Below are 25,167 nucleotides of genomic sequence, written 5' to 3' on the forward strand. Positions count from 1 at the left end.
ACTCAGAATTTTTCATGTCCATATATTTTTGCATAATGTCAATTATTTACTTTTTAAATATCACTACTAACTGAGCACAAGTATGGAAAATATTATATAAGTAAGCTGAAAGTAGAGTATGTCAATAGTTCAGATTTTCTTTAGCATGCAGTATTGTAGTTGGGGAACCTGCCAGAAAGACTGGGAAGGTCTTGTTCTTTAAGAAGTTAAGCTCTCCAAGTTGCTTAGCTCATGGAAATGTCTGTCATAATCTAATTTGGCCTCCTGTGCATTTCAGGGAAGTTTTGAAAGCTGGGCACCACTCCTTCCCTGAGCTGGTTTGGGATGGATGTGTTTGTGGCTATAATTAGAACGTGAAATTTGAACTGATAGCGTGGCAAAATGTAATTGAAAATGTGTCAGGGATACTGAAAGGAGTAGTATTAGGGCTAAATGTAAGTAGCCTCCCAACTCAAAGGACAGGAAAACAGCTTCATACGGAAATTTGCAGATGCTTCAGTGGTTGAAGTTGAGAATATTAATAGAGCCTGATGAAAATATGTCAAGTTTGTAAACATCACAAAGAACAATACACTACATCTGTCTGTGGAACAAGAAATTTCAGCCTGCAGAAATAATGTTGATGAGCTTAAATAGCCAAAACCACCACTACTGAGTTGAATTATCTGTTTTTTCTTTGGCTGTTCTCTTTTGATGTTTATGCTGCACTTGGGATTCACTCCTGCTTGGATTTTAGACAGTGGTAAATTTGTGTACCTGGCACTGTAGGGTCAAGCTCTGACTCTGCAGAGCTGTGTTGTTAATTTAGAGAAAAGAAGCAGGAATGATGGTGCTTCTGTAGCCAAACTGACCCGAAGGAAGTTTAAAAACTAAAATTAGCTTTTGGTGACTAAGAATACTCCTCGGGTACTTGAATATATTTTATACATAATAAGGGAGACATAACGTATCTAAAAGATGAGGCACTTTACTGTTTTTCAGGCTGATGAAAGTGGAATATTTTGTGTTACAAAAGAAGAGAAAACCAGCCTGGTTTTAGGCTCAACTTCTTGGCAGTAATATGTATCAGGAAGCAAATAATAAAACAGTTGTCTTGCTTTCAGCAGGACATTTTGCTGCATGTACAGCCCATGGTGATACACGTGGTCTTTGCCTGTTGCGGGGAGGGAGCTGAGCTGCAGTGAAGGAATATGCCCTGTTTTGTCTCACTGATCTTTTATGTGTTAAGAATGAAAACCGGGTGGGAATCTGGCGCTGTGACTGTTTTATTTGTCCTTCATTCTGTGACTGTGTCAGGAAAAAAAAGGTGTGGCTTTTCATGTAGGATGTGATTATCAGTGGTGGCTGAGGCTGAGGTTTGCTGCTGCTAGCGATGCCGGGCCAGCCCTTCTGCCTCCTTGCTATCTGTGGTGCTCAGCCCCCACGTTGGCAACCCACTTGTTCCTGCTACAACTGAATATAATCCCAGCAAGAATAAGTTAAAGAATGGACAAGGAGAATTTTTTTTCATTTTAGTAAGAAAAAAATACTCTCCACTATTGCATGGTATCTGTAGAGCATCTGGAAACTTTAATTGTTTATCCTTTTGACGTGCATGGTGTAGGTGCCTACCAGAGCAGCAGTAATACTTAGCAGTGCTAGTAGGGCTTTTCCATTACTTCAAGCCTGAGGAATATTTACACTTTAAAAAAATTCTGATATTTAAAACATACTTCCTCCAAATTTGTGCTGCTTCGCAGCTTTTCTGTGCTCTAATTGCAAGAGCAGAAGCAGCACTAACCACAGGATTTAAGTGAAAGGTTTGCCTTTTCCAAGGGAAATCACTTTTCATTTCAGTCTTAGTCAAATTTGGACATGGTTTTCCCAATGATTTGGGATGAAATACCAACAAAAATCCTCTCTGGCCAGCTCCAATAGTAAGTGCAAAAATAGAGCTGTTAACATGATACATGGTAGCTTTGACAGCAACAACCATTTCCTTTTTGTGTAATATTACAAGAAACCCAACACTGAATGTTCTGAGTGACCTGACACTTTTTTACACTTCATAACACTTTTTACACATGAGGTCATCCTACATTCTTGCTTTAAGGCAGAAAAATGCCATTTCCTGATGTGACAATGAACATAATCAAGTTCTTTACAGTTCTGCCAGGGCTGGTAAGGAGCCCAGATCACAATATCAGAAGTCTTGGCTTTTTAACCAAATTCACTGATCAGAGCACAAAACACGCTGATTGTGCTCTTTAATCATTAGCAACATGTCCTTTTGGAGTGGGATATAAAGCCCAGGGTCTTGATGGGCTGAAGGCCAGTTGGGGGTTGTCACTTCATCCCTGGAAGCAGTGACCCATCTGTGTTTATTGGTTCAGAGTTCCTCGTTTCCAGAGCTGCCCTTGAGCAGTGTCTGGAGCCCCTGGGAGCCATGTGGGAGCAGCTCTGCAGCAGGGCTGGAACAAGCCTGGAGAAGGTGACTTGATCTCATGCTGTGGGGGCTCAGCAGGCTTCAGGCTCCTGCATTTCATGTGTCTCTGTTGGATTTTGTGGAAGGAAGCTTGTACTAGGATAATTACACTGAGATGGTTGAATATCATCTTTGCTTCCTCAAGGATCAAACAGTAAATGACTTTGTGTTTTTATACTCTTTGGTATCTGTATCATCAGTTTCAGTAAAATTTATATTGAATTGTAGAGAGAAGCCAATTATTCCTTTCTGTTGTTGTTTTGCAAGAAGCCCTTCTTCTGTTCCTTACATGCTTCTTGCCAAGGCATGATTCTTTTCTTAAATTAGCAAAATGCAGTGCAATTAAAAACTACTTTGCATATGTGTGGGGAAGTTCAGGAAAATATTGGGGCTCTTGTACCATGTGCTTGACTGCAATGTTTAAACCCATCATAGCTGGTCCAGCCGTTCTCATACAATGTTTTCTAAGCTCTGCCATTCAAGTTAAAATAAATCAGTACTAAACTAATAGTGGAACAGAAGCAGTTTAAAGCTCCTGGGTCATTCTGCAATATCAGGATGACCAGAGCTGTCTGGAATACTTGTGTAGTGACTTTGTGTTCATTCTTCTAAAAAAAGATTTCACACCTGCATTGGTTCCTTTTATATGCTTAGCATTATTTTCTGAGTAAAACCAGTACTTTTCTCTCATCAGTTAGTTAGTGCAGTCTGAGATCAAAGCTGTTAGTTACAGCTTAGTTAGTGGGGCACAATCTTAGTTACTGGGGCACAATACAGTGCATTGGCAAACATGTTGGAACAATTTCCAGTAATTTTGGCTGAGTCTTAGAGGAAGTGGAAAGTAACACAGATTTACTGAGAGGGCTACACACTCCCTTACATGATCTGGAAACCAAGACTTCACACTAGAAGGTAATTGCAGTGAGCATCCAATAACAAAACCTGAAGTTTAATGTTCTTTTCCCCTCTTGCTGTAGTAAGAAAAAATTATGCCTTATATTTACTAGTTTCCACTGCAAAACCCATGATTTTGTTCTAAACAAGCTTGTGTATCGCAGGAGAGAAATAAAACTCTCTTCATGTTACACAAATTACTTGGTATCACCGACTGGCACTTTTTCCTCTGAACAACTTCAGAGTTAATAAAATTTTGATCTCTATGATAATGTCTTGGAAATAGCTCAGAGAGCCGAGTTATTTACATTATTTGGAGAAATAACAAATTTTAGTACTGGAGAATCTGGAGGGCGGAGTCAGCCCTTGTTTGTGGAGTTTGGGTTTCCTGCATCCGCACAGAGCGATTCCCAGATTCCCGGTAGCCGTGTCCCTCCTTGTTTTCCCTGGAGCAGGGGCCTGTGTCGGTGTCTGGCGGGGCTGGCTCGCGTCGGCTTCGCCTGCCCGTGTGAACAGCTCGCAGCATTCCGTGGGCAGCCCCGGCCATGGAGCAGGAATGTTTTACTATTGTGTTACTGGGCACTGATAAAAGTTTGCAGGCTTTTTATGGTCAGGTCCTCAAAGTGGCACTTGGTGTTTTGGTGATAAGGAGGCAGAGCTCTGCCTGTCAGACCCAGCTTTATTATCTGTGACAGGGAACTGTGGCTTAAATCCCTCCACAATGACAGGAACCCCATCTGGAGTGACGGTTTCCAGAGCCTGAAATGGGAGATACTGAGGCATTTTCCTTCCTCATGAGTCAAAGCAGAGTTAACCCCATTGTTAGCAAAAATGACATGCAGTCACTGAGAGGAAGAAGGCATTTTTATATTTAAATCTCTTCCTTTTTGTTTAATTTGGAGGATAATTTTCAGACCATTCTGGGGGGATGAACTGGCAGCATTACACTTAAAAGCTTTCCCTGGATCGCTTTAGACTATTGAAAGGAGCTCTAACAAAACTCCCTTGCTGCAAGACTTCAGTTGCTTCAGCATGTTTATCACAGGAGCTGGACTCTGTGTGTGCATGTTTTGCAAGCCCTTTCTTTGCAGAGCCTCAGTGCAGCTCTGTAATCATGTCCTGGGCACTGCGTGCTGAGGCCGAGTGCTGCGTAAAGACATTTGGGTTCTATTTCCAGAGTGCCGTGGGCTGCAGGGGTTAAGTGTAATCCAGCTTATACAGTGTTAACATTTTCCCTGCTGATATCAAAGTGTAGCAGGCTGGCAGGCTGACTTGTTAGGAAGGGCTGGGAGAGGGATAACAGGCTCCGACCTTGAGAGACAGAGCAGCCGGCCCTTGTATGGCCAAGTCCATATACGTGTCCAGCTGATTGGTTGGAGGAGCGGGATCGGAGCTGTGACAGGTGCTGGAGGAGTCTACACCTGTTTTCCCCATCTGCTGATCTAGTGATTACATTTTTGTGGGAGTTCCAGATACTGTGTGGGATACACGGAGCAAGCCAGGAAACTTGAGAAGGAATTGCAGCTTGTGGTGAACTGTGATATTAAAGAATTTCAGGCAGTGAATTGGATTTTCAAGTCCTGCTTTAAAACTGCAATAGAAATAAGCAGGATTTTGCATATGTATGAATAGTGAGGAAGTTGTGTGTACTTTTTATTGTACTAAAAATCAGTTGACAGTAAAAAAAATGCTGGTGAATGCTATAAGCTAAAATACTTTGTTTTATAAGTCAGAATTTCAGTGCATTATGGAAATTCCTTCTACGGAAAAACATGGGATTTTTTTTAGTGGTGCTGGAAACGTCAGCTTGCAGATTTCTGATCTTTAGGAGTTTTAATGTAAAATTAATGGAATATTGATAATTTCTGACAAAAAGGAAGTACACAACTCTGTCATGCCTATATAGTCCTACTGCTGCATTATGTACTGATAACATTTATCTGTTTAAAATCTGCTTTCCTTTTGAAATTTTTTTTTTAGAACATTAAAGATTTTTCCACAGGTAATGTTTTAAATACTGTTTTGTTTTAAATTAGAACTTACAAAGAAAAATTTCTGATTGTGTAATAGGGTGAAAAAGAAAATCAAGAAATACAAATATATCTTGTAATTTGGTCATGAGACCTGTAGTTTCACATCCTTTCTTTAATGCCTGAATTGTAGACAAGCTTGCTTTTTTTCCCCCAGGGGATGTTGATGTGAGCTCTCCATCAGAAAACAGGAAGTAGCTCCATAAAGTTAGTCTAAAGGACTCTGAAAAACCTTATATTTAGCAAACTAAGTAATTTTAGAGAGGGATTATGTAATTTCTTTTTTGCAGTTCTTGTTATTATGCAGGATGACAGAAGTGCAGGAAGATCCTGCCTTTATCAACTACTGAGATCGAGTGTTGCATATATTAATATCCTGCAGTTGTTTAATTGGATCAAACATTTTAGCCACTGTGTTTGTCTAACTGTATGCTTTTTAATATGTGAATATTAAAATTGGGATGCTAAAATGAATTCATGGAAGATCCAGTAAACTGGCTTTTAATTACTGGTGAATACATGAACTCCTTTGCCACAGGCTTGAGTGTTCCTTGTCAGGTGACTTCATTCCATCAGCCGACGTCTAAAAATGATTTTACATGGAATGCTGGGGAGATGAAGTGGTTGTAGGGGGAAGTTACCTGTGAGATGGCACCTGGATGAACCTTTTCTCTTTGTGTACTTTGCCACTATCTTGAAAGACTGATCCTGTCTGTTGCACAGTGAGTTTTGTCTGTGAAAGTTTGATGTAGGTTCAGGGGCTCTGAATGATTCAGTAGTGTACAAAACTTCTTGGCAAGTTAGTATGATTTGTATGTGAATTTTCCAATTGTATTTCAGACCTTAAGAAAGAAAGGCCTTAATGGTTGTGAGAGCCCTGATGCTGACGATTACTTTGAGCACAGTCCACTATCGGAGGACAGATTCAGCAAACTAAATGAAGATAGTGATTTTATTTTCAAGCGAGGCCCTGTAAGTACTTTTATTTTATCTCTACTTTTTATTTGTTGATCCTTTTTATTAACTTCATTATTTAGGCTCTGAACAAGAAGGAACACAGAGGGTGCGACAGCCCGGACCCTGACACTTCATATGTGCTCACGCCACATACAGAAGAAAAATATAAAAAAATTAATGAAGAGTTTGATAATATGATGCGGAATCATAAAATCGCAGTGAGTACTAAAGTATGGTTTGTGCTTCTCTTACATGCATGAGAATTTTCATGGTGTTTGCTTACCACTGAAAACCACTTCACAGACAAGAGGATGTAATGGCTTGAGAAGGGAAAAACATTTCTGAGGAAAAATGAGATTCTGATATTTGGTCTTGTTAAAATACATTTTATCACAAAGAATCAGAAGATTCATCTCTAGATTTGGTTTTGCACTCACAGTTTTTCCTACCTTTGGAACACAAGATAACATTTAAAAATTTCGGGAGCCCACTGCATTACCTAATCCTACCTAAAATATATTTGCCAAGATAGATTTTTGTTGTGGGATGTAGGATCGTTTATTTACATCTTGTAGGTCTTCATCTGTCTGTTGATCAAGACTTTACAGTATGTGACAAGCAGGCAAATAGAATTGGATTAATTTTGTCATCTAACCAGTAGAATTTATTTTGCTGGAGTCTGGATGTAGAAAGTTATTTAGATATTTAAAACCAAGACTGCTGCACAATGAGGGCCTCAAAAGATTCCTTGTTGTTCCTGCTGAAATTCTAACAGAGACTTCCTTGAACACTGAAAGATATTTGAAAATTTTCTCCCAAGTGCCAATCCAGTGTGCAGCCATAAGTCACTTGGCTCCAGAACTTCAGTTTGGGGATAAAAGGAGTGGAAATATTGCATGGTTTTTGTGGAGGTGTTCATGATGACATTTAATTTCCACCTACAAAACGCTGTTAGTGTTGAGTATTACTAAGTATTTTCTAAGAAAACTAATACAGAGCTTTGCCACAGCCTTTGAATACTTTAAGATGGCAAATCTTGTAGCAATTAAAAGAGATGGACTGGGTGAGTTAATCTGCACAGACCCTGGGGCACTTGAGTAGTGTGTCCAAATGACTTGCTGGTATTGGAAATCATTTCATCATTCAGAGCATAAGAGATACCTCCTCTGGGGACTGAACAGCAAACTGACAGTCATGACACCCAGCATCACTTCTGTTAGCACCTTACGCTTGAATAAAGCCGAAATCTTTTGGGTTTTGCTTTGTTTTGAAGATCTTGGTATCCAGCACTTTTGTGTTGAGACATCTTCAGGTCTCATCTCTCAGTATGTTACAGCTAAATGGGTTTTTGGTGAAGAGCCTAAATGTCTGTGTGGACATCAGTGTAAATAAAGAAGGCAACATTATTTTTTAGCCGTACAGCTATGTATTTGTAACTTAAATTTGAGCAGTTATGTTTCTGTTTCCAGTACTTCTGGGGCTGTATAAGAAAACAGTTTCTCTTGTTCTCCTGCACTGATTGCTGCCAAAGGATAGGAATGAGGCAAAGCATGAAGAATTTGGTCGTAACCAAATGAGCACCATAGATGGGCAGGCAGCCTTTATTGTAAGGTGTGGGGGGAGGCTGTCACTTACTCATTCTGTATTGAGAAACCTACAGAAAAAATGTTCCAGCTGTTACCTCCTAGCAGTGTGTTCAGCATGCTTCAGGTATTTCCAGTTTAGTTTGAGCTGCTTGACAGCATGCTGTGTAAAAACACCCTGGTTTTGGTAGATACTGAGAAGTTTCAAGTAGTTTCCCCTGAAAACAAGCACCAGTAGGGCTTGTCATTGGTTAGATACTGTGAATGATTTGCTAGCATTACCTTGTTCTACTTCATTACTTTTTCCTTCCCATCTGTGCCAAAAATTGATGATTATTCTTAGAATGCTTCAGTAGGGACATTGTTGTTGGCTCTCGTTAGTAAGAGATTTTGTTTCTTGTAGAGAGTATATTCTGCTCTTCTAATTAGTATAGTTATTGTTACATTTCTTGTATTTAACTTTTCGTGCAGAAGTATCATTCTAAGTGTTTTTAAAGCTACACATGATGAAATTGCATTTTTTAAAGTATACTTGCTAGGTCATGTGTGTTGGTCATTTGCCTTTGACCTCTTAATCACAACTATCATCTCTCTGTTCTGTCAATAAATACTGCTGGGTTTTTACCCTTAAATTGTACTTGTCATGGTTTTGTTTCCAGTAATTGTGAGAGTTGTGAAAGAAAATAGTCCCTTTTGTTTCAGAAACCCATCACTGTCAAAGGATAGGAATGAGACAAAGGCCAAAGAAGTTAGTCACGACCAAATGAGTACCATAGATGGCAGGCAGCTCAACTTTTGGTTCAAAAGCTGTTGAATAACAAACATACATACTACAGAAAAACAGTTGCATTTTAAATAGCGCTGTAAAAACTAGAATTTAAAAAACGAGATTTGCAAAGATGGAGTGGGTATTCAAGCAGGGGTTTGTGGAACCTGAAATGTTTAAATTCAAATTACTGAACTTTGTGACTTTCTGAAGATCTGTTTATTTTTCTAGTCTGTTGAAAAACAAAGTCTTAGAGATTAGTAGCAATATTTTGACAAAGTTATTACTAGAAAATGTTATTACTAACTTGTTATTTTTTGTGTGATAACTGTTTGTAATGTGCATGTTTATGCTTACATTTTGAAGGTGCAACAATTCCTTGATTTGTAGACATGTTTAGCTTGTCATTGCTTTGTAATAATACAAATTAACGGTTAAATTTGTTGTATTTATGATCTTGTGAATTCATATGAATATTTTCAGTTTTTTCTGTTTGAACGTTACATATTTGAGAAGTTTGAATAATTCTTTGGAACTGTAATTATGTGATGTAAAAGAATTTAACACCGTACTTTACCACAAATGGATGTTTTAAAATTGTATGTTTAATAGAGTTTAAAAACTAACAGAATTAACTTTCTTTTGATAAAACCCAACAAACTGATGTAACTGTGGATTTTTATAATGTGCTGTTTCTGCAAACACAGTTAATGCTAATGGTGTTGTCTTGTTGTTCCTCATCTTCTCTCCTGCAGCCTGGCTTGCCTGCCCAGAACTTTTCCATGTCGGTGACTGTTCCAGTGTCCAATCCCAACACTTTAACCTACAGCAACCCCGGGAGCTCCCTGGTGTCCCCATCCCTGGCTGCCAGCTCCTCGCTCACGGACACGACCATGCTGTCCCCACCCCAGAGCACCCTGCACCGTAACGTGTCCCCCGGGGCCCCACAGAGACCGCCCAGCACCGGCAACGCAGGTGAGCTCTCGCTGCTGCTGCGCCTTCCTTCCACACCCCCGGGGCGGTTTTGTACCAGAACCCACAAAAACCCTCCCAAGTAACGAGTTCTCAGTGGTTTCAGTGCCTTTTCACAGCTTAAGTTTTGACATACAGCATTACACAATACTGTAATGGGGCAAGTGAGTTTAATGCTCTGGCTTATTTTGATTAGGTGGAATGCTGGGGACAACTGATCTCTCAGTGCCAAACGGAGCTGGTACCAGTCCAGTGGGTAAGTGCAGTATCGTGTCTTTGTTATAAAAAATAGTATTGTGGTTTTAGTTTCTCAGTTATTCAAAAGCAATTTTTAATTTTGACTCTTCTGAAAAAGTGGCTGTGAAAGAACAAAGGTCGTAATTTTTTTAGCTGCACTGTTATTGTCAAGTTTTATAAATTATTATCAGGCATTTAGCTTTTTACTGCTGTGCCCTTTCCACTTCAATAATATTTGCCTTTTTTATTTTAGTGGTTTTCAGTAGTAGCATGCTGCTCCTGCTTTTGTGTTTCTCTACAGGTGTAATTACAGCATTCTAAAATCATTTTATGTTTGCCAAATCTGAACTATTGCACTAAAGGCAACTCAGCTCAGTTCTCAACTTTAGTATTTGCAGGACCTGGATATTTGCTGCTGGTTGTGGTGCCAATCAGAATGAAACAAATACAGACTGTATTGTTTGTATTGCCATGTGTATCTTAATACTCATTTTCTAGCAGTTACATGAAGAAAGCAATAAATCTTGGAAACTGATAGCTAGGGTCTGTCTTAATTTTGGACAATGATCAGAATTTCTTTTGAAAATAAATTAGAGATCTTGCCAAAAATCAAATCCACAGTATTTTTTGGTCTTCAGTAAAAATATGTTATAGCACTTTTTCATTTCAATAATGTTTTGTCTCCCCTAAACAAAATTTAACACTCTGATAGAGGGGCAGGCATCCACTTAAATGTGTCGTGTCACAGACAGGCAAAATAAATGATAGTTCAGCCACTTTGGTCACATTTCTTCTGTGCCATTGGAAGTCGTGCTGGCTGAAGGTCAGTTTTGCAAACACACCTAACTCCCCTTGGGAAGTGTTCATAGCATGGAATTAGAGAAGCAACTGTTGACCTTTTGGTGTTTGCCCACTGGCTACTTAGTGTGGCAGCTGGGAAAAAGTTCTTTGAACATCAAGTCAGGCAATTGAATTGATGAGTAAAAAATGCTGCAGCTCTCCAAGGCTGAAAGCACAGGATTGACTTTCCACTCTTTATCCATTCCTTGGCTATGTGCAGCAAAGATATGAAATATTAAAGAGTGGTTTCCATCAGGTAAGCAAGATTTTAAATGGAGGAAACTTCCTCAGTTGAAAAAAGATGACTATTTTTAGAAACTGTAGAGGTCAGATGTTGATTTCCATGGAATTTTTTGAGTCAGACTAAATAAGTTTATTATCAGGCTGTTTCAGGCCTCTTTTCCAAAATCAGGCTTTAGTAGCAGCAGCTTCAGATTTAAGACTCTTTCCTTCAATAAGCAAATAAAGCAGCGGTTACAGTGCTTGCTATAGGGTATCAGACTCTAGAAGTGCCCAGTTATGGCAGCTTGGGGAACATATTTAATGCAGTAAAATGTTTTCCTCCTTGCATTTATTAATAGTTTATGTAAAAAGTCAAAATGCATCACTTATCTCTTACTTGCAGAACATCACACCCAAGATGTTATACATGTACCCACTCACTTCTAGAAAGGTTTGTCATACAAGTGAGAGTTGTGACTGTACAAGAACAGGGGAACATCTTTAAGTACCTCTAGTGAAATTCAAATACCTGGTTAACACCAGAATGCTAAATCTGAGGGGTACCCTGAGTTGTCAGAGCTCCACTTGCTGTAAGTTATGGCATAAAAACTCTTCAACTACTGACAGGTGCACAGGAACCTTCTCAGTTACAACCACAATCAAGAAGTCATACGTAACCAGATTGACTAAATCTGCTGTCAACTTAAGCTTGACAGCTGCTGTTGAAATGTATCTTGTGTTAATTATGTCTGCAGACAATAATGGTTTTAGTTTCTTGCTGCATTTATTGTAGAGTTCACTTTTTAAAAATCTATTTTCTTCGTTTAGCTTCCAGGGGTTTTTTATTAAACTTCTCAGGAGTGGAGAATTCTCCTATGGATGTAGTGAAAGGTCACGTGCCAAATTTGCAGCTTCAATTTATAGAAGTGATGTCAGAGGTAAAGATAGAGTACTGGCATATCCATATGCCCAGATATTCTCTTATAAATAAATAATGGAAAAACCCATCTTCTTCAGTATTATGAAGTTCTTGAGCATCTGAGATTTTGTTCTCATTTCCTTGAAAGACACTTATATGCCTTTATCTCTTAGTAACAAGCAAGTAAAGGTTATCTTGCTTATTTGGGACCCAGTTCAAACAAAGATGTTGCATAAAATGGCTCATATTGAGTTCACATGAGTCTTTTTCTCAAGTCCTGTGTAACTTGATTGGAATGGAAATGATTTGCTTTAGCAGTCAATCTGCCAACTTAACAGTTTTTCTGTGGAAAATAACTTTGAGTAAAAATATCTGCGTGTTGTAGCAAAGATTGGTAGGTGGTTTTTTATATCCAGAACAGAAAATTTTGTGATCACTTTATAATACTGAGAGCTTACTTCACATGCAGCTGTCATAACTCTGAAAAAGCATTTTCATTTTGTAATATTTTTAAAATTCTACCCACCACATAAAAAACATTTGCTGAAAATTTTTACTTGGCAAATATACCAATTTTGAGAGGGGAAAAATGTCCAGCATTATAACAGAGTTTGCTCTAGAGCTAATTTATTTTTTCTGTTAGTGAGATCTAATGTTTCTGAGCTAGAACACTGTGATGATCCTGTTGCTCCTGGTCACTGTTAAACCCTGTTCAGTTTGTGATGGCTGTCAAATGTGCCCCAGAGTCTCGTGTCACCAGGATGTGGGGAACACTTTAGGCAGAGTACAGCCTCAGGTGCCCAGATACAAGGGAGAGTTTCTTTGGCAGATGGATCCATGGATGATGTTCCAGTTTGCCATGAGTTCTGCTTTGCTGTGTTCCAGTAGATTGGTATCATCCCATGAATCATCCACAGGTTGCCAGTGAAATGCACTTCCAGTGACCTTGTCCCATCCTTGAGGACTCTGAGAATCAGAAAAGCTCAGAAGTACCACCACAGTTACTCAGTCTTTACTTTTTCTTCCACACCTTTCACATGTGGCATTGAGCCAGAACCATGCCAAGAATCTTAGCTGGTTTTCATTGCCAGGGCTGCATGAAAACTATAAACCCTAAGTTCTTCCTAGTTCCAGGTGATTCTTAAGGAACTTTTGGAAGTGGAGGCTGTTTATGGCTTCACAAAGTCACAGTATTTTCCATCTGTACATTCCTGTGTCACTGAAGTAGCCTTTCTGGTCAGTAATGCAGATTATGGACACAGTTAATCTTTTGGAAAAGAAGAAAAAAGAAAAAGAAATTGTCTTTCCTCTTACATTTCTACCATCAAGACAATGGATAAATGGATACCCTGGTCTGCTTGGGTACTGAACTTCTCCTCTTTGTTCCAGAGCTGTATCTTCCCTAATGTCCTCACTAATGTTCAGGTTCTGAGAATGTGAAGTAACCTCAGGAATACCTACTTTCTTTTGAGTAGAATTGAACGATATACCTGCTTGAAAAGCTGTGTCTTGTGAGCTGCTGGATTTCTACTGAGAGTCAGTCTAGATCATGTGTGGTCTTTTATCCTGGCCTGAGGAGGGATTTTGCAGAGGTGCCACTGACAGCTTGCACACAGCTGTAAACTGCTTGGAGGTGCCAGAAAGGGATCAAGACAGGACTGTGAAAAGCCACACCTGTAAATGGTTCCCTTTGTCTTGAGGGCTTGGCTGGTGGGGGCAGCTTTTTGTGTGTGTCTGAGGATAAAAGAATCTTTGAGCTTGGTCTTGCACAAGTCTGAATATGCTGCAATTCCGGAGTGCACCAGAGGCTTCAGTAACAGGAACACTCTCTGTGCACACCTTTCTGGTTGTGTTTGGTTTGTGAAATGAGAGACACTCCAGTGAGGAGTATGCAAATAACTCCTGAAAAACACCTCTTGCAGTTTCAGGCAAATGTTCTGCATTGATGCTATCAGCCTCTTCCTTAAGAATGCAAATTTCTTCTGCCTCTACCCCACTCTGACATTTATATAATGTTCCCTTGCCAGCCTGTTTCACCTGCATCAGCTATAAGGCTTGGCCCTGTGGGAGAGGACCACCTTAGGAAAGCAGCTGTAAATGAACACTGAACATGTTTCTGCTTAAGGCTGTGCTTTCCTGATGGTATTTCTGGTCTGTGCTTCCTCTTCAGTGAGACAGGTAGGATCTGTCCCAGGTAGTCTTTAAGTAGTCAGAGCCCCTCACTTCCCAGCTGTATGGAAAGGGGTGTGACTTCAGAATGTTTGCTCACCTGCTGCTAAATGCAGCACACGAAGGTTCCTGCTCTGTGCTGTCAGTAGTGTCCAGGCATCATGGCTTGCCTTGCTCTGATCTTTGAGAGGACACAGGTCAATACAACAGTCAGGGTTTCACCCTTCTCCAAGGAAGGGTCTGAAGGATCCCTGAGGAACACAAGCCCAGTCTATTCACTCCTACAGCTTCCAGGCTCTCTTGAAGGTAAAGGAGTTCAGGGAGTGGGCTGCAGAGCAGCTGTTTCACAGGGTGTGAGCTGAACCCTTTGCTGGACGTTGTCAGCACATAACAAAGGCTGATCCATCCATCGCTCTCTGATTAAATCAGCTCACAAGAAATGACTGGCTGAAATCAGCATAAAACCATGCTGGTTGAAGAAAGAAAGTATTTGTTTTTTTTTTTTTTAACTGTAGCTCTTTCTCCTTGGAAACCGCCCATCTGCATGATATGAGGTCAGTTCAGCCCCTGAACTACCATTAGGTTTTAGTTGAAATTTCGTATCTTGCTATGTGTGTTTGTTATCTTACCATAATTTCTGATTTACTGAGAGGTACATGACAATTCTGGTTGGAATTTGCCATACAGAGAACAAATTATTAGTCTCCCAGCTGGGTTGAAGTAAGTCTCAACATTTATATAATGTCCCCTTGCCCAGGATACACTGCCATATCTCCAGTTGTTCTAAACACCATTTCTCTCCTCCTTTCTTTGCCATTCTTTACATTGGCTTTGTATAGAGACATAGAAATTGGCAAGTTTAGGAAGTAAACAGATGTAATAAACTGTAATCTGTTAATCGACAAAAGACCTAAAAGACTTCCAGTTGCTGTTGCTGATGTTTCACTCAGATACAAGAGCAATATGCCTTTATTTAGGTTTGCTGTTGCATCCTGAATAATAACCACCCCTTTAAATTCTAAATATCCTTGAAAATTCTTTCTCCTTTTATGTAGCTGTAGGCAAAAGAAAATTTCCAACAACCTGGGAAATAACCTTTTTTTTAAGTTCTGTAACATGACTAAGCATTCTCCTGACATTTAGTCATGTGTGTTTCTTTTTTGCTGCCTTTAATATCTAAAGGTACTGCCTTAGAAGCATAAATCTTACATGTTAAACATGTTTCAAGACCATATATTACTATCAAAGGTATATTTTAATTCTAATTATAGTATTATCTGACATATTTATTTTTAAAGATCAGTAAAAATACATGTATTTCAGATTCCTTGAGATATTACAGTAAATTCTTTCCAAAGCTAATATAGAACTTGAGCTTTTTGAAATGGTGGTAGAATCAGCAGTGATTGCTGTGCAAAGCTGAAAATGGTAGGAATGGCATATGCTGTTTTTAATTTCATTTGCATTTTATTTTTAATTTATGTTTGCTTGAATCTGTCATACTAAACCCCAAAGTAAACAAATTGAGCAACTAATGCTCAGAAATGCTATTGTCGGGTTTACTTGCAATATGTCCCTTTGCCCAAGATTCGTCATGTAAATGTTTTCCTTGAGTAGATATTATCAGGCCTTCTGATGCCCTGTGAATCAATGGCTTGTTGCAAACACAATTTTAAGTTTACTTCTAATTGTGTGATGTCTGTTGGGTTTTATGATGTCGCTTGAGGCATAAATATTTAGTTACTACAGTCCTGATTTTTGCTTAATCTTACATGGCTTAGCTGCTTGCCCACAGTTATTCCAAAACTGTGTATAACTGTTCAGTTATTTCAATGATATTTATATTTTGGTGGTTCAGTTTTCCAATGTGAACCACCAAAAAAAAAAAAAAAAAAAAAAAAAAAAGATTAATGGCATCAATGCCTATAATTTATTCCTTGAGTAGTAATAAGTACATGGAGTACTTTCCAGCCACGTGTGTTCATTGTTTCAGCTGATGTGATTTATATAGTGAAATATGAGTCTGGCTCATGTAATTGAATGCTGTGTCTTGGGCTGCAGGACAGTAAATGAGATTAAGCTGTATTATGTCTCTGAAGGCAGAATATCCAGTTGGTATCATGGGTGGGTTGTAACATTTCACTTCAGAAAAGAAGTAGCCTCAAAAGTAAACACTTTCTGACTAAACAAGAAGTAGTCTAATGTACGTTGGCAGGGTTTGTTATCATCAAATCTAATTAAATTATGATTCATATAATTGAGAGCTTATATTTGCATTGGTGTCTGTTTTCCAAAGGACTGTTTTGAACATGGTTTCACGTCTGTTTTAAGGAATTAGAGTTAAATAAAACTCTTCCTTTGGGAGTAAAAACGGTTGTATTTTTACACATATGTAGGATTTTATAGTCTGTTTCCATTTTCAGTTTGAAAACGTTTTTAAACATAAAGTATTGTCTTTGGGGAAGATCTATAGTGGGTAGGGTAGAAACAATTTCTGTATTATATGAAATAGTAAGTAGAATTTATGGGGTTATTAAGGCCTCGGTTTGGCAAAGGGCCGTGTAGTTGCATCATCCTGTACTCATTATCTTTTTCTGGCTCCTGACCTTGCTCTAAGAAATACCACACATTTAGTTATCCTTTCACTCTTAACTGGTAATGTGATTTTCTTATTAGATTATTAAAAGGAAAAAGGCTTGAAGTTTCATACTAAAAATGAATATTCTGCACTCTTATTGCAGTCCCAGCATATGATCCGTCAGATGATCGATACAGACACTCCAGTGTTTGCTCAATGTTCAGTGCCAGCTCTTTATCACAAAGGGCTGCTATTGGATTAATACCCAGAGTATTGCACACTTAAGATATTTTTCGTTGTTGTTTCTCCCATTTTTAATATATTTTAAACACTCCTTTTAAGAAGTACTTAGCCTTTTGTCAGAAGAAATGCTTTGACTCTGCCCTCCTGCCGCCTGATGCTGCGCAGAGCAGGCAGTGGCAGGGAGTTCGTTGTTTTTGACAGCACCACTAAAAGCATGAAATGTTTCTGAAGGTTTGGCAGAGCCCTGGAATAAGGGCTCAGGAAATGACTGGATTGGGTGTGGAAGAAAGACACTGTCCAGATTTAACACACGGGCTACCGAAATACTTGAACCAGAGGACAGGAAATGGTATCATAGGATGGCCCAAAGTGCAGTACAGAACCCCATTGTTCGTACAGAGTGGGATTGTTGTGCAGCTTAAACTCTGCTCAGAACTCCACAGCCCTGCCATGGAAAGGTAACACTGACAGCCCCACTGGGTAATAAAATGCTATTTATTATCACGTTAAAGCCCAGATTTTACTTCTGGTATAACAGTAAGTTCTTTAAATGTTCTGGCATTTTTGCTGAAAATGGGAGGTACCATAACAAAGTTTCAGATATAATTTGGTGAAAATTATGCCATTTTCTAATATTTTTCCTCCCTAGCATCTCTTTCCAAATCCGTTTAGCTTTTTCCCTGTCCATTGTGTAGGATGTCTCTGGCAATCTGATGCTCTGCAGGCTGGCTGTACCTCACACAGCACTCATTTATAATGGATAGGAATTGATGCATTACTGTGTTAACAAAATCATGATTCTGCAAAAACTGTCTCCATTTCAGGAACTTTAAGGGTAGCACAGAACTTAATTTCTCCTTTTGGCTTGTTGGTTTTTCCATGTGACCCAGCTGTGGAGAGTTTTCTCCTACGAGTCAAGAGTATATTTAGCTCTAGTGTGTATTCTCATCTCCAGCCCAACTTTTCAACCACTCCACCTAAATTTTATCACTAACCTAGAAGCATCTGAATAAATTCTGCTGTTACCTGCTGAGGAATGTAGATCCTTTAATCACAAAATGAGAAAATGAGTTTTTGCTGTGGTTTTTAATACAGAAAGAAGAATGCTGACATTAAAAACTTTATTTTTTGCTGTGTTCCTTCTTTTCCCCATAACTTCAGAGTTAAAAGTCATATTCCCATACCTCCTATACAAATGCTTCAGGAAAGTACTAAATTAGAATAACTCCTCCTTGCTCTGTTAACCCTGGAAAACTCAAGGGATCTATCAGATCACCCATGTATGGTCAGGCTTTTGGCACAGTGGGAAATCCACATAGTGAGTAAATCCCGAGGAGGCTTCCTCACTCGGATCCTGGTGAATTCCCATCGAGGTTCTTACTGTGCCTTGGCTGAGTATCTTGGTAGTATCAGGCCCCTTCATGAAGCTTTGTGCCCTTGCTCATACATGTTGCTATTCTTCCTTCTTGCTGTGCTATTAAAGGCATTAAAAATGTTGCTAAAGAAGGTAGAATGTGACACTGACAACTTTCTTATTTTAATTGCTTTTAGATTAATATGTATTTAATGCAATAAAATTGGATTGGGCATAGGGGCCTATTCAAATTAGAATAATAATGCAAAATTCATGCCAGCGTGGCGCTACGGGCGATTAGGAGAGAATTTCCCACACAGTGAACTTTGTCTCATAGACTTTTCCCTGATTGTGCCTATAAAAGCTGCTTTCAGACTTGCAGTGTTAATGCAAACAGAATCTTACTATGAATTTTTTATGTTTATTTATACACACACACAGGTTCTGTATGGTAAACTATGGGGTTGCCTGTTGCAAAATTCTCCTTAACAACTTTTCTTCTGTTTGCAGCTGAATAAGGTTTGTGTATTTTGGGAATTGTTGCTATAAATATGATTCTGTGATTGGAATGTGGCTTTAACATTTTTTCTGAGAAATATATTTTGGTTAACATGATTGGTGCTTCTGTCAGGATGGGAAAATAGAATACTGGGCACTTCACTGATTTGCTGCCTTGGTACTGTTTTCTGATCAGTTCTGATTGTAAGCTGAGGCCTCTACCTTGAGCATATTCAGCTTTTGGAGATTTCAGGGCTGAATCCTGGACCTGTAGGCTTTGGCTTGTCTAATTCCACTTAAAATGAGTACCAGGAGTAAGGAGAAAGACTTTGTAAATAAACCTATGGGCATAAGCAATGTGTATATCTGGAATTAATTTGAAGGGAAAGGATTTGTTCTCCTCATTGTTGCTAAATACAATAATCAGACAGTAAATATTGATGCTGAAATGAGTCCTACAGATCTTGGATGTATATGAAAAATATGTAAATTTTAGAAACAGAGACTTTAGGAGCTGATCTCCTATTCTCACAGGCAACAATTCAGTGTAGTCCATGCTCTGTCGGGGTGGGGACCAAGTGGGGTTGTGCAAAACCCTAACTTTTCTGCAGGCTCAGCCTGAAGGAGCTTCAAAGGGCAAAATAAACACAACGGATGTTATTAGAAATAGTTCTTTGGCAATTTGCTCTTCTCAGCATTTAAGCAGCCACAGTGTGCCCTTGGAGTGATATTCTTTTTACATATTGATCCTCTGGTGAGAGTGGTTTGTGTTCATTCGATTGTTCAATACACAGCCCCTTGTGGGAAGTTTGTTATCGGAAGTTTTACAAAATAAATATTTCATAACTGGTACATGAGCACCAAAATTTTGTATTGTCCTTCTCCTCTGTCTTACGGTCCATTTGTTTTTCCTCTTTCAGGAAATGGGTTTGTGAATTCCCGAGCTTCACCAAGTCTACTTGGTACCAGTGGTGGAGGGAATGGCCTAGGCAAAGTCATGCCTACAAAGTCCCCACCTCCACCAGGAGGAGGAAATCTTGGCATGAACAACCGCAAACCCGACCTCCGTGTCGTCATCCCACCCTCCAGCAAGGGCATGATGCCACCACTGGTGAGTTAAAACATTTGTTCTGAGTCTGGCTGTGAAAATGGGTGTTCTGCCCACATGCACAGGGAGAAACTGTCTCACCTGCTTATCATAGGGTGTAGAAATAGAGGGGTGTTTGTATTCTGAAATGCCACTCAACTCAAAAGATGAAATTCAAAAGTACGAATTATGACCTGGGGAGAAGTTAAATTTGTAAGGAATTTTTACAGGTGTAAAATAGCAGCCTGACCTAAACATGGCACAATCCTAGAGACAGGGCCGGGGTCTTTAGTGTCTTGATCTGACATCCCTCTGACTTGGTATCGAGAACTCCAGTGGTTTGGAGGATGTGGGTTTTAAAAAGGGTTATCCATTATTCTGTGGAGGAACAGCTGATCTTCATTGATGATGTGAACTCTATTAACGTGCCCTAAAGCACATTTTGTACCTGTATTTCCCGGGTCGTAACGGCTGTGGGATGTGAAGTGCAGCTTCCGTGGTGAGGAAGGGCTGAGAGCAGCACTGGTCTGATGTGGCACCAGGGAACGTGACCTTGGCTGTCCTGCAGAGCTGTCATGTCTTCAGTGAGGCCATCAAAGAGCACTGAGATGCTCTGCAGTGCTGCTCTGCACTTTGGCATCTGGGCAGCAATGTTTGTCCACCCAGGCTGGGAATAGCACACGAGTTTCGTGTCAGCCATGAGGCAACCACGGCCTCAAGCCCAGAACAGGTCTTGCAGGAAGCATTACTCTGTTTTTCCTTTAATTTACTTGGCCAAATCCTTTGGTCTTAGTCTTTTGCTGCCATGTAGAAATTGTCAGCGTCTCTGTGGATGTTTTCTGTGTATGGAAGAATGGGCCATAACCAGGAGGAGCAGGATATAAACAACACAAGTACTCTCTGTATAATTCCTATTTGTTTTTAAGCTACCACAAGTGCTTACATTTGTTACTGGTACTCATGATGAATAATACCAAATTAATCCAAGTAACAAAAGCTATAATTAGCCTCAGAGTAATGATTCTTGAAAAAAAAAAGGTTTTTCTAGGAATACTGAAGTGTAGGACAGATAGGAAGTATACTGGCTGATTATTACAGTGGAAATTGCACTGTTAATTAGAAATAGGAACAGTAATGCAGTTCTGATGTTAGTGGTGCACAGCACCTATTTACTGTTGTGCTGTGAAGAACAACATCATATTCAGCTTTGGGCTTGTCTATGTTTTTGGGGGAGTTAGGAGATTTCAGAGTAGATGCTGGCATGGAATGATGGTTGTATGTGAAAAGTATTTTGTTGGTGAGCTGGCTTACTGGATCAGTGCAGCCAGAGACTGCTGTGCTGCACATCCAGCCGTGTCCTTGGGGTCACCAAGCTCTTGCTGCACCAATTTCCCCAAAGCCAGTGTTCTGTACAGCAGGTTTTATGTGACAAGAATTTCATGAAGTATTACATTTCTAGCAGTATTATCTACAGAATCAGGTGGCAAACACACATTATTAATTAAAATGAATCAAAATCCTGAAGCACAAACGTGACTTTTTCTTTCATTTGAAAGCAATGCTATTTTTAGTAACTATGTTATCCCTCTTGTTTGCTGAGTACAGTCGGAGGAGGATGAATTGGAGTTGGTGAGTTTGGGCTGCTGTTTGCTGAGAGACAGCAAGATGCTGGAAATGTCTTTCACTACAGCTTTTTAACTGTAGTTTCATTACATATTTTAAATAATTCCAGTGTTCCCTTGGTAGCAGACAAAAATACATTTGTTTTATCAAACTGAAAACTAGACCAATTCAAGTTGAAAACACATCCAAAGTCAGCACTTGCCATTTGTAAACTTCTATTTTTTTTTTCCTGAAAATGTTTCTGTTTTTCTTGGAGGGAACATTGGAAAAGAGCCTTACAAAGTAACTGTCCATGTATATAGGATTTGTACTGCCTTCTGTATGAAATACAAATAATCACTTTCCATCCCCTAAATTACTGGAATGTTTTTAGAAAGTGGCTTCACTTGTGAAGTTCTTCAGATTGTAACACCAGCCCTGTGTTACTTCTCTTCCTTTCAAGGAGATGACATCATTGCTGGTGAGGTCACCTTTTTGGAGGTTAGAATTATTTCATCCTGCGTGAGATTATCAAACCACAGGGGTGTTCCCTGTTTACCAAAAGGAGGAGAGAATTGCAAGTGAATAATTCTACCTTTTTTCCAGTGGAAGGATATTCTGCTTTTAAAAGGAAACCCTTGGGATTTGTGTGTTCTCAATTTTTCTTTCCCCAAAGTTTTTAACATTTGGCATTCTGTCTGGAAAATTAACGTAAGGCTAAAATAATTCATAACTTATTTTTAGAGTGATTTGCAAATTGTTTGGCTGCTGTGGCACAAACCAGGCAGAAGATGCTGTGTCAGATTCACAGAGAAATAAATCAACCTATTGCAGACCTTGATTTGTTGTTGAACATGGACCTGTTGCTAATATGAGGCTCTAATTGCATGAAAGCATGAAAAATGTAGTGATTTAGATAAATTTCTTGATGAATGCATGCTGCTGGTTGATTTTTACCTTAAACATCAGAAATATATTTTAAAGGTAAGGGAAAATGGTTTTTAAAAGTCAGTATTGAAGTTTTTAAGTGTTACTGGGATGTCTTGCTCGTCGAGCAGTTAGAGCTCTCCCACTTTCTTCTCACCTTCAGGGGAGTGTCTGGTTTTCAGTGCAAGAAGAAAAGCTCAGTGTAAAAGCACTTAATCAAATATCATTGCAATTGAAATTAAAGCCAAAGCCTTTGGACTGAGGGATTCCCCCCTGCCCTGTGCCGTGTGGGATCAGCGGATGGAGCCGCACGTGGATCCCATGTGTGGCGTGGGCCATCTAGTGGCTCCAAAAACTGGGACCAGCCCTGACAGGAGCAGCACTCACACAAAGGAAAGGTGCAGTGTCTGCCTCAAACATGGTAAAGAAATACGAGCTGCACCTGCAGGATTCTGTCTGATGCTGATTCCAGTGTGGGGAAGCAGTTCCAAATCCCATCTGTGAACACTCTGTGTGGTTGGAGCTGAGCACTGAATATGAAAAGCAGCTACCAACAGTAGCGTAGCATGAAATAAAGATACTGAATTCTTCCTGCTACATTTGCACCAGTTCAAAAGATTAAAAAAAGAAATCCTGAAATTTGTCATTAATCTCCAAGGACAACAAATATTGGGCACATCTAAATATTGCTTAGTGTCTTTGTGTGGCTGAGTGTTCCATGAATTATATTCAGAAAGAATTTACATCAGAAAACCACCTTTATACCTTTATTAGCCACTTAAAACCCAAAAAGCAATCCCATGAGGAAATTCTTTGGTCTGGATTGTTTCCCAGTATATTCCTCTTTACTTTTCCATTATGCAGTAATCCCAACTTTATAGGCAGCCATCCAAGAAGGCTTTGGAGAAAGGTCAATTCCTGACAGACACAAAAATCTGCTCTAATAACATCTCTTTATGCCAGATAAACTTGGTCTAGGGGAGATTTTCAGAAGTACGTAAGTGATTTAAAGGGATCAATTACAGCAAATCAGAGGGACTTTATCTGGGACTTGGAGCTTTGAAGCCTGGGAGCTCTGAAGCAGAGAGGGCACATCTGCCAGTGTGTGTGTTTGGCAAAAAATGCCAAAGAGCCCCATAATCCTTGGGAAGCTCGAAGGTGGGAATTGCAAGAGCAGCCAGACACAAGAAAGATCAGAAGCTGGCAGCCAGTGAAAGCTGTGGCTAATTTTAATATGGATGCTGTGATATATATTACTTTATTTAAATGGGAAAGATACAAGATTGATAACCCTCAATTCATCTTCATAAATTTAAGCTTAAAATTGAATACAGCCCCATTTCTGTACCTGCTCATTCCGATATTTTTAAGGGAATGATGCATTTTTAATGCTGCTCATTCTCTCAAGATTAGAGTGGAGAAAAAAAAGTTAACTGGTGCAGATCCTGAAATACCTGTGTCTGAAATAAGGGAAACTTGCAAGACTGAGTAAACTTCAGTGTTGTAAAGCTATGAAATGGATCCCTACCAAAGAGATGAGAAACTGCTCCTTTTGTAGCAAATACTTTTTCAGAGATAGAGGTTCTCTTTAAAACCAGCAGATTGAAACCCAGCTCCTTGTAGAAATACAGGATGTAGAGACTGCTGCTATTTCTAAGAATCCTGCAGATAAAAGTAAGTATCTGTTGTTGAAAAATAAAAACACGTAGAATTTTCTGTTCTTGACAGTATCTGGCCAAATGGTGTCGAACCTCATATTTTCAAGATGATTTGCAGTTGCCACCATGGAGAGCAGAATGTTCTGTGGCAGGAGCTTTGCTGTCTGGTGCTGTTCACCACAGTGTTTAATTAATTTTCTATCTAGCAAATTTGGTTAGAGCTTATTTTGAGTGATATGTTTGCTGCAGATGTTCATTCCAGTATATGGGAAAGCAAGACTGTTACTAAAAAGCCAACTTGTGCCCACAGATTATCTGAGACAATCTAGTTTAGCTATTTTCCCTGTCAGAAAAGCACAGTTGCTCTTTGTGAACTCCAGTGTCATTTGCTTGGAAACATATCTGCATTATAACAAGTACTCTCTCAGTTTCTCAGGAACCATGGGAACAGCGAGATTATTTTATCACTGAAGTCTTATCAACACAAATTTAGAAGATCTCTGTGTTCCTTTCAGGACAGGTGTAGTCAGCACAGTGTCAAAACTGGCAGCTGAAATTTGGAAAATTGGATAAACAACTGTGAAGTGGGAGAATCTCTTCTAGTGGAACTGCACCTCACCATCTGCATTAAAACCTCTTTAAAAATAAGACTAAAACTCTTAAAATCACTTAAGAACTTCTGAGAATTGTTGTGTGTATCCCTAAGAAACTGCATTTATTTTTGTGTGTCCTAGAACTCTAACACAGTTGAAATCTGCATGCTTGGGAAGTGGCCCAGTGAGCCCTCAATTAATTTTTCATTTCAGTTTGCCAAGATCGTTTTGGTTGTCTTAAAATATTTTAGCTTGTTCAGAAAACCAATCCTGACAAAAAGGATGTGTTCCTAACTCAAAGACACAGCAAAGCAGCACATTTGAATGCAATGCCCTGTTACCCTAGCACTGCATTTTTCATTGTTCTCTGTGGTCTCACAAGGTTTGTTATTTCCATCCCTTGCAGAATACCCAAAGGATAAGCAGTTCTCAGTCCACGCAGCCCCTGGCCACCCCTGTGGTGTCAGTGACGACTCCGAGCCTGCCCCCGCAGGGACTCGTGTACTCGGCCATGCCCACTGCCTACAACACTGGTAAGCCCTGCTGGGGTCAGGGGCTGGGACTTGGACCCACG

General features: G+C 39.5%; 1 protein-coding gene across 5 annotated transcripts in view; it reads left to right on the forward strand.

The window, feature by feature from the left end:
- Nucleotides 1–25,167, forward strand: part of MEF2A (myocyte enhancer factor 2A) — an 82,633-nt gene that overhangs the window by 49,454 nt on the left and 8,012 nt on the right. Inside the window, exons 4-10 of one of the 5 annotated variants that reach the window (XM_082290986.1) lie at nucleotides 6,229–6,360; nucleotides 6,426–6,563; nucleotides 9,450–9,669; nucleotides 9,863–9,922; nucleotides 19,647–19,837; nucleotides 21,419–21,442; nucleotides 25,000–25,126. In XM_082290986.1, coding sequence (XP_082147112.1) covers nucleotides 6,229–6,360; nucleotides 6,426–6,563; nucleotides 9,450–9,669; nucleotides 9,863–9,922; nucleotides 19,647–19,837; nucleotides 21,419–21,442; nucleotides 25,000–25,126 — 892 coding nt within the window. Of the gene's footprint in view, nucleotides 1–6,228; nucleotides 6,361–6,425; nucleotides 6,576–9,449; nucleotides 9,670–9,862; nucleotides 9,923–19,646; nucleotides 19,838–21,418; nucleotides 21,443–24,999; nucleotides 25,127–25,167 lie in introns of all 5 variants that reach the window. The other 4 variants (XM_082290982.1, XM_082290983.1, XM_082290984.1 and 1 more) reach the window with 4 other exon arrangements.

This window comes from Coloeus monedula (genome assembly GCF_965178545.1).
Source record: "Coloeus monedula genome assembly, chromosome: 14".
In the NCBI taxonomy this organism is placed as follows: domain Eukaryota; kingdom Metazoa; phylum Chordata; class Aves; order Passeriformes; family Corvidae; genus Coloeus; species Coloeus monedula.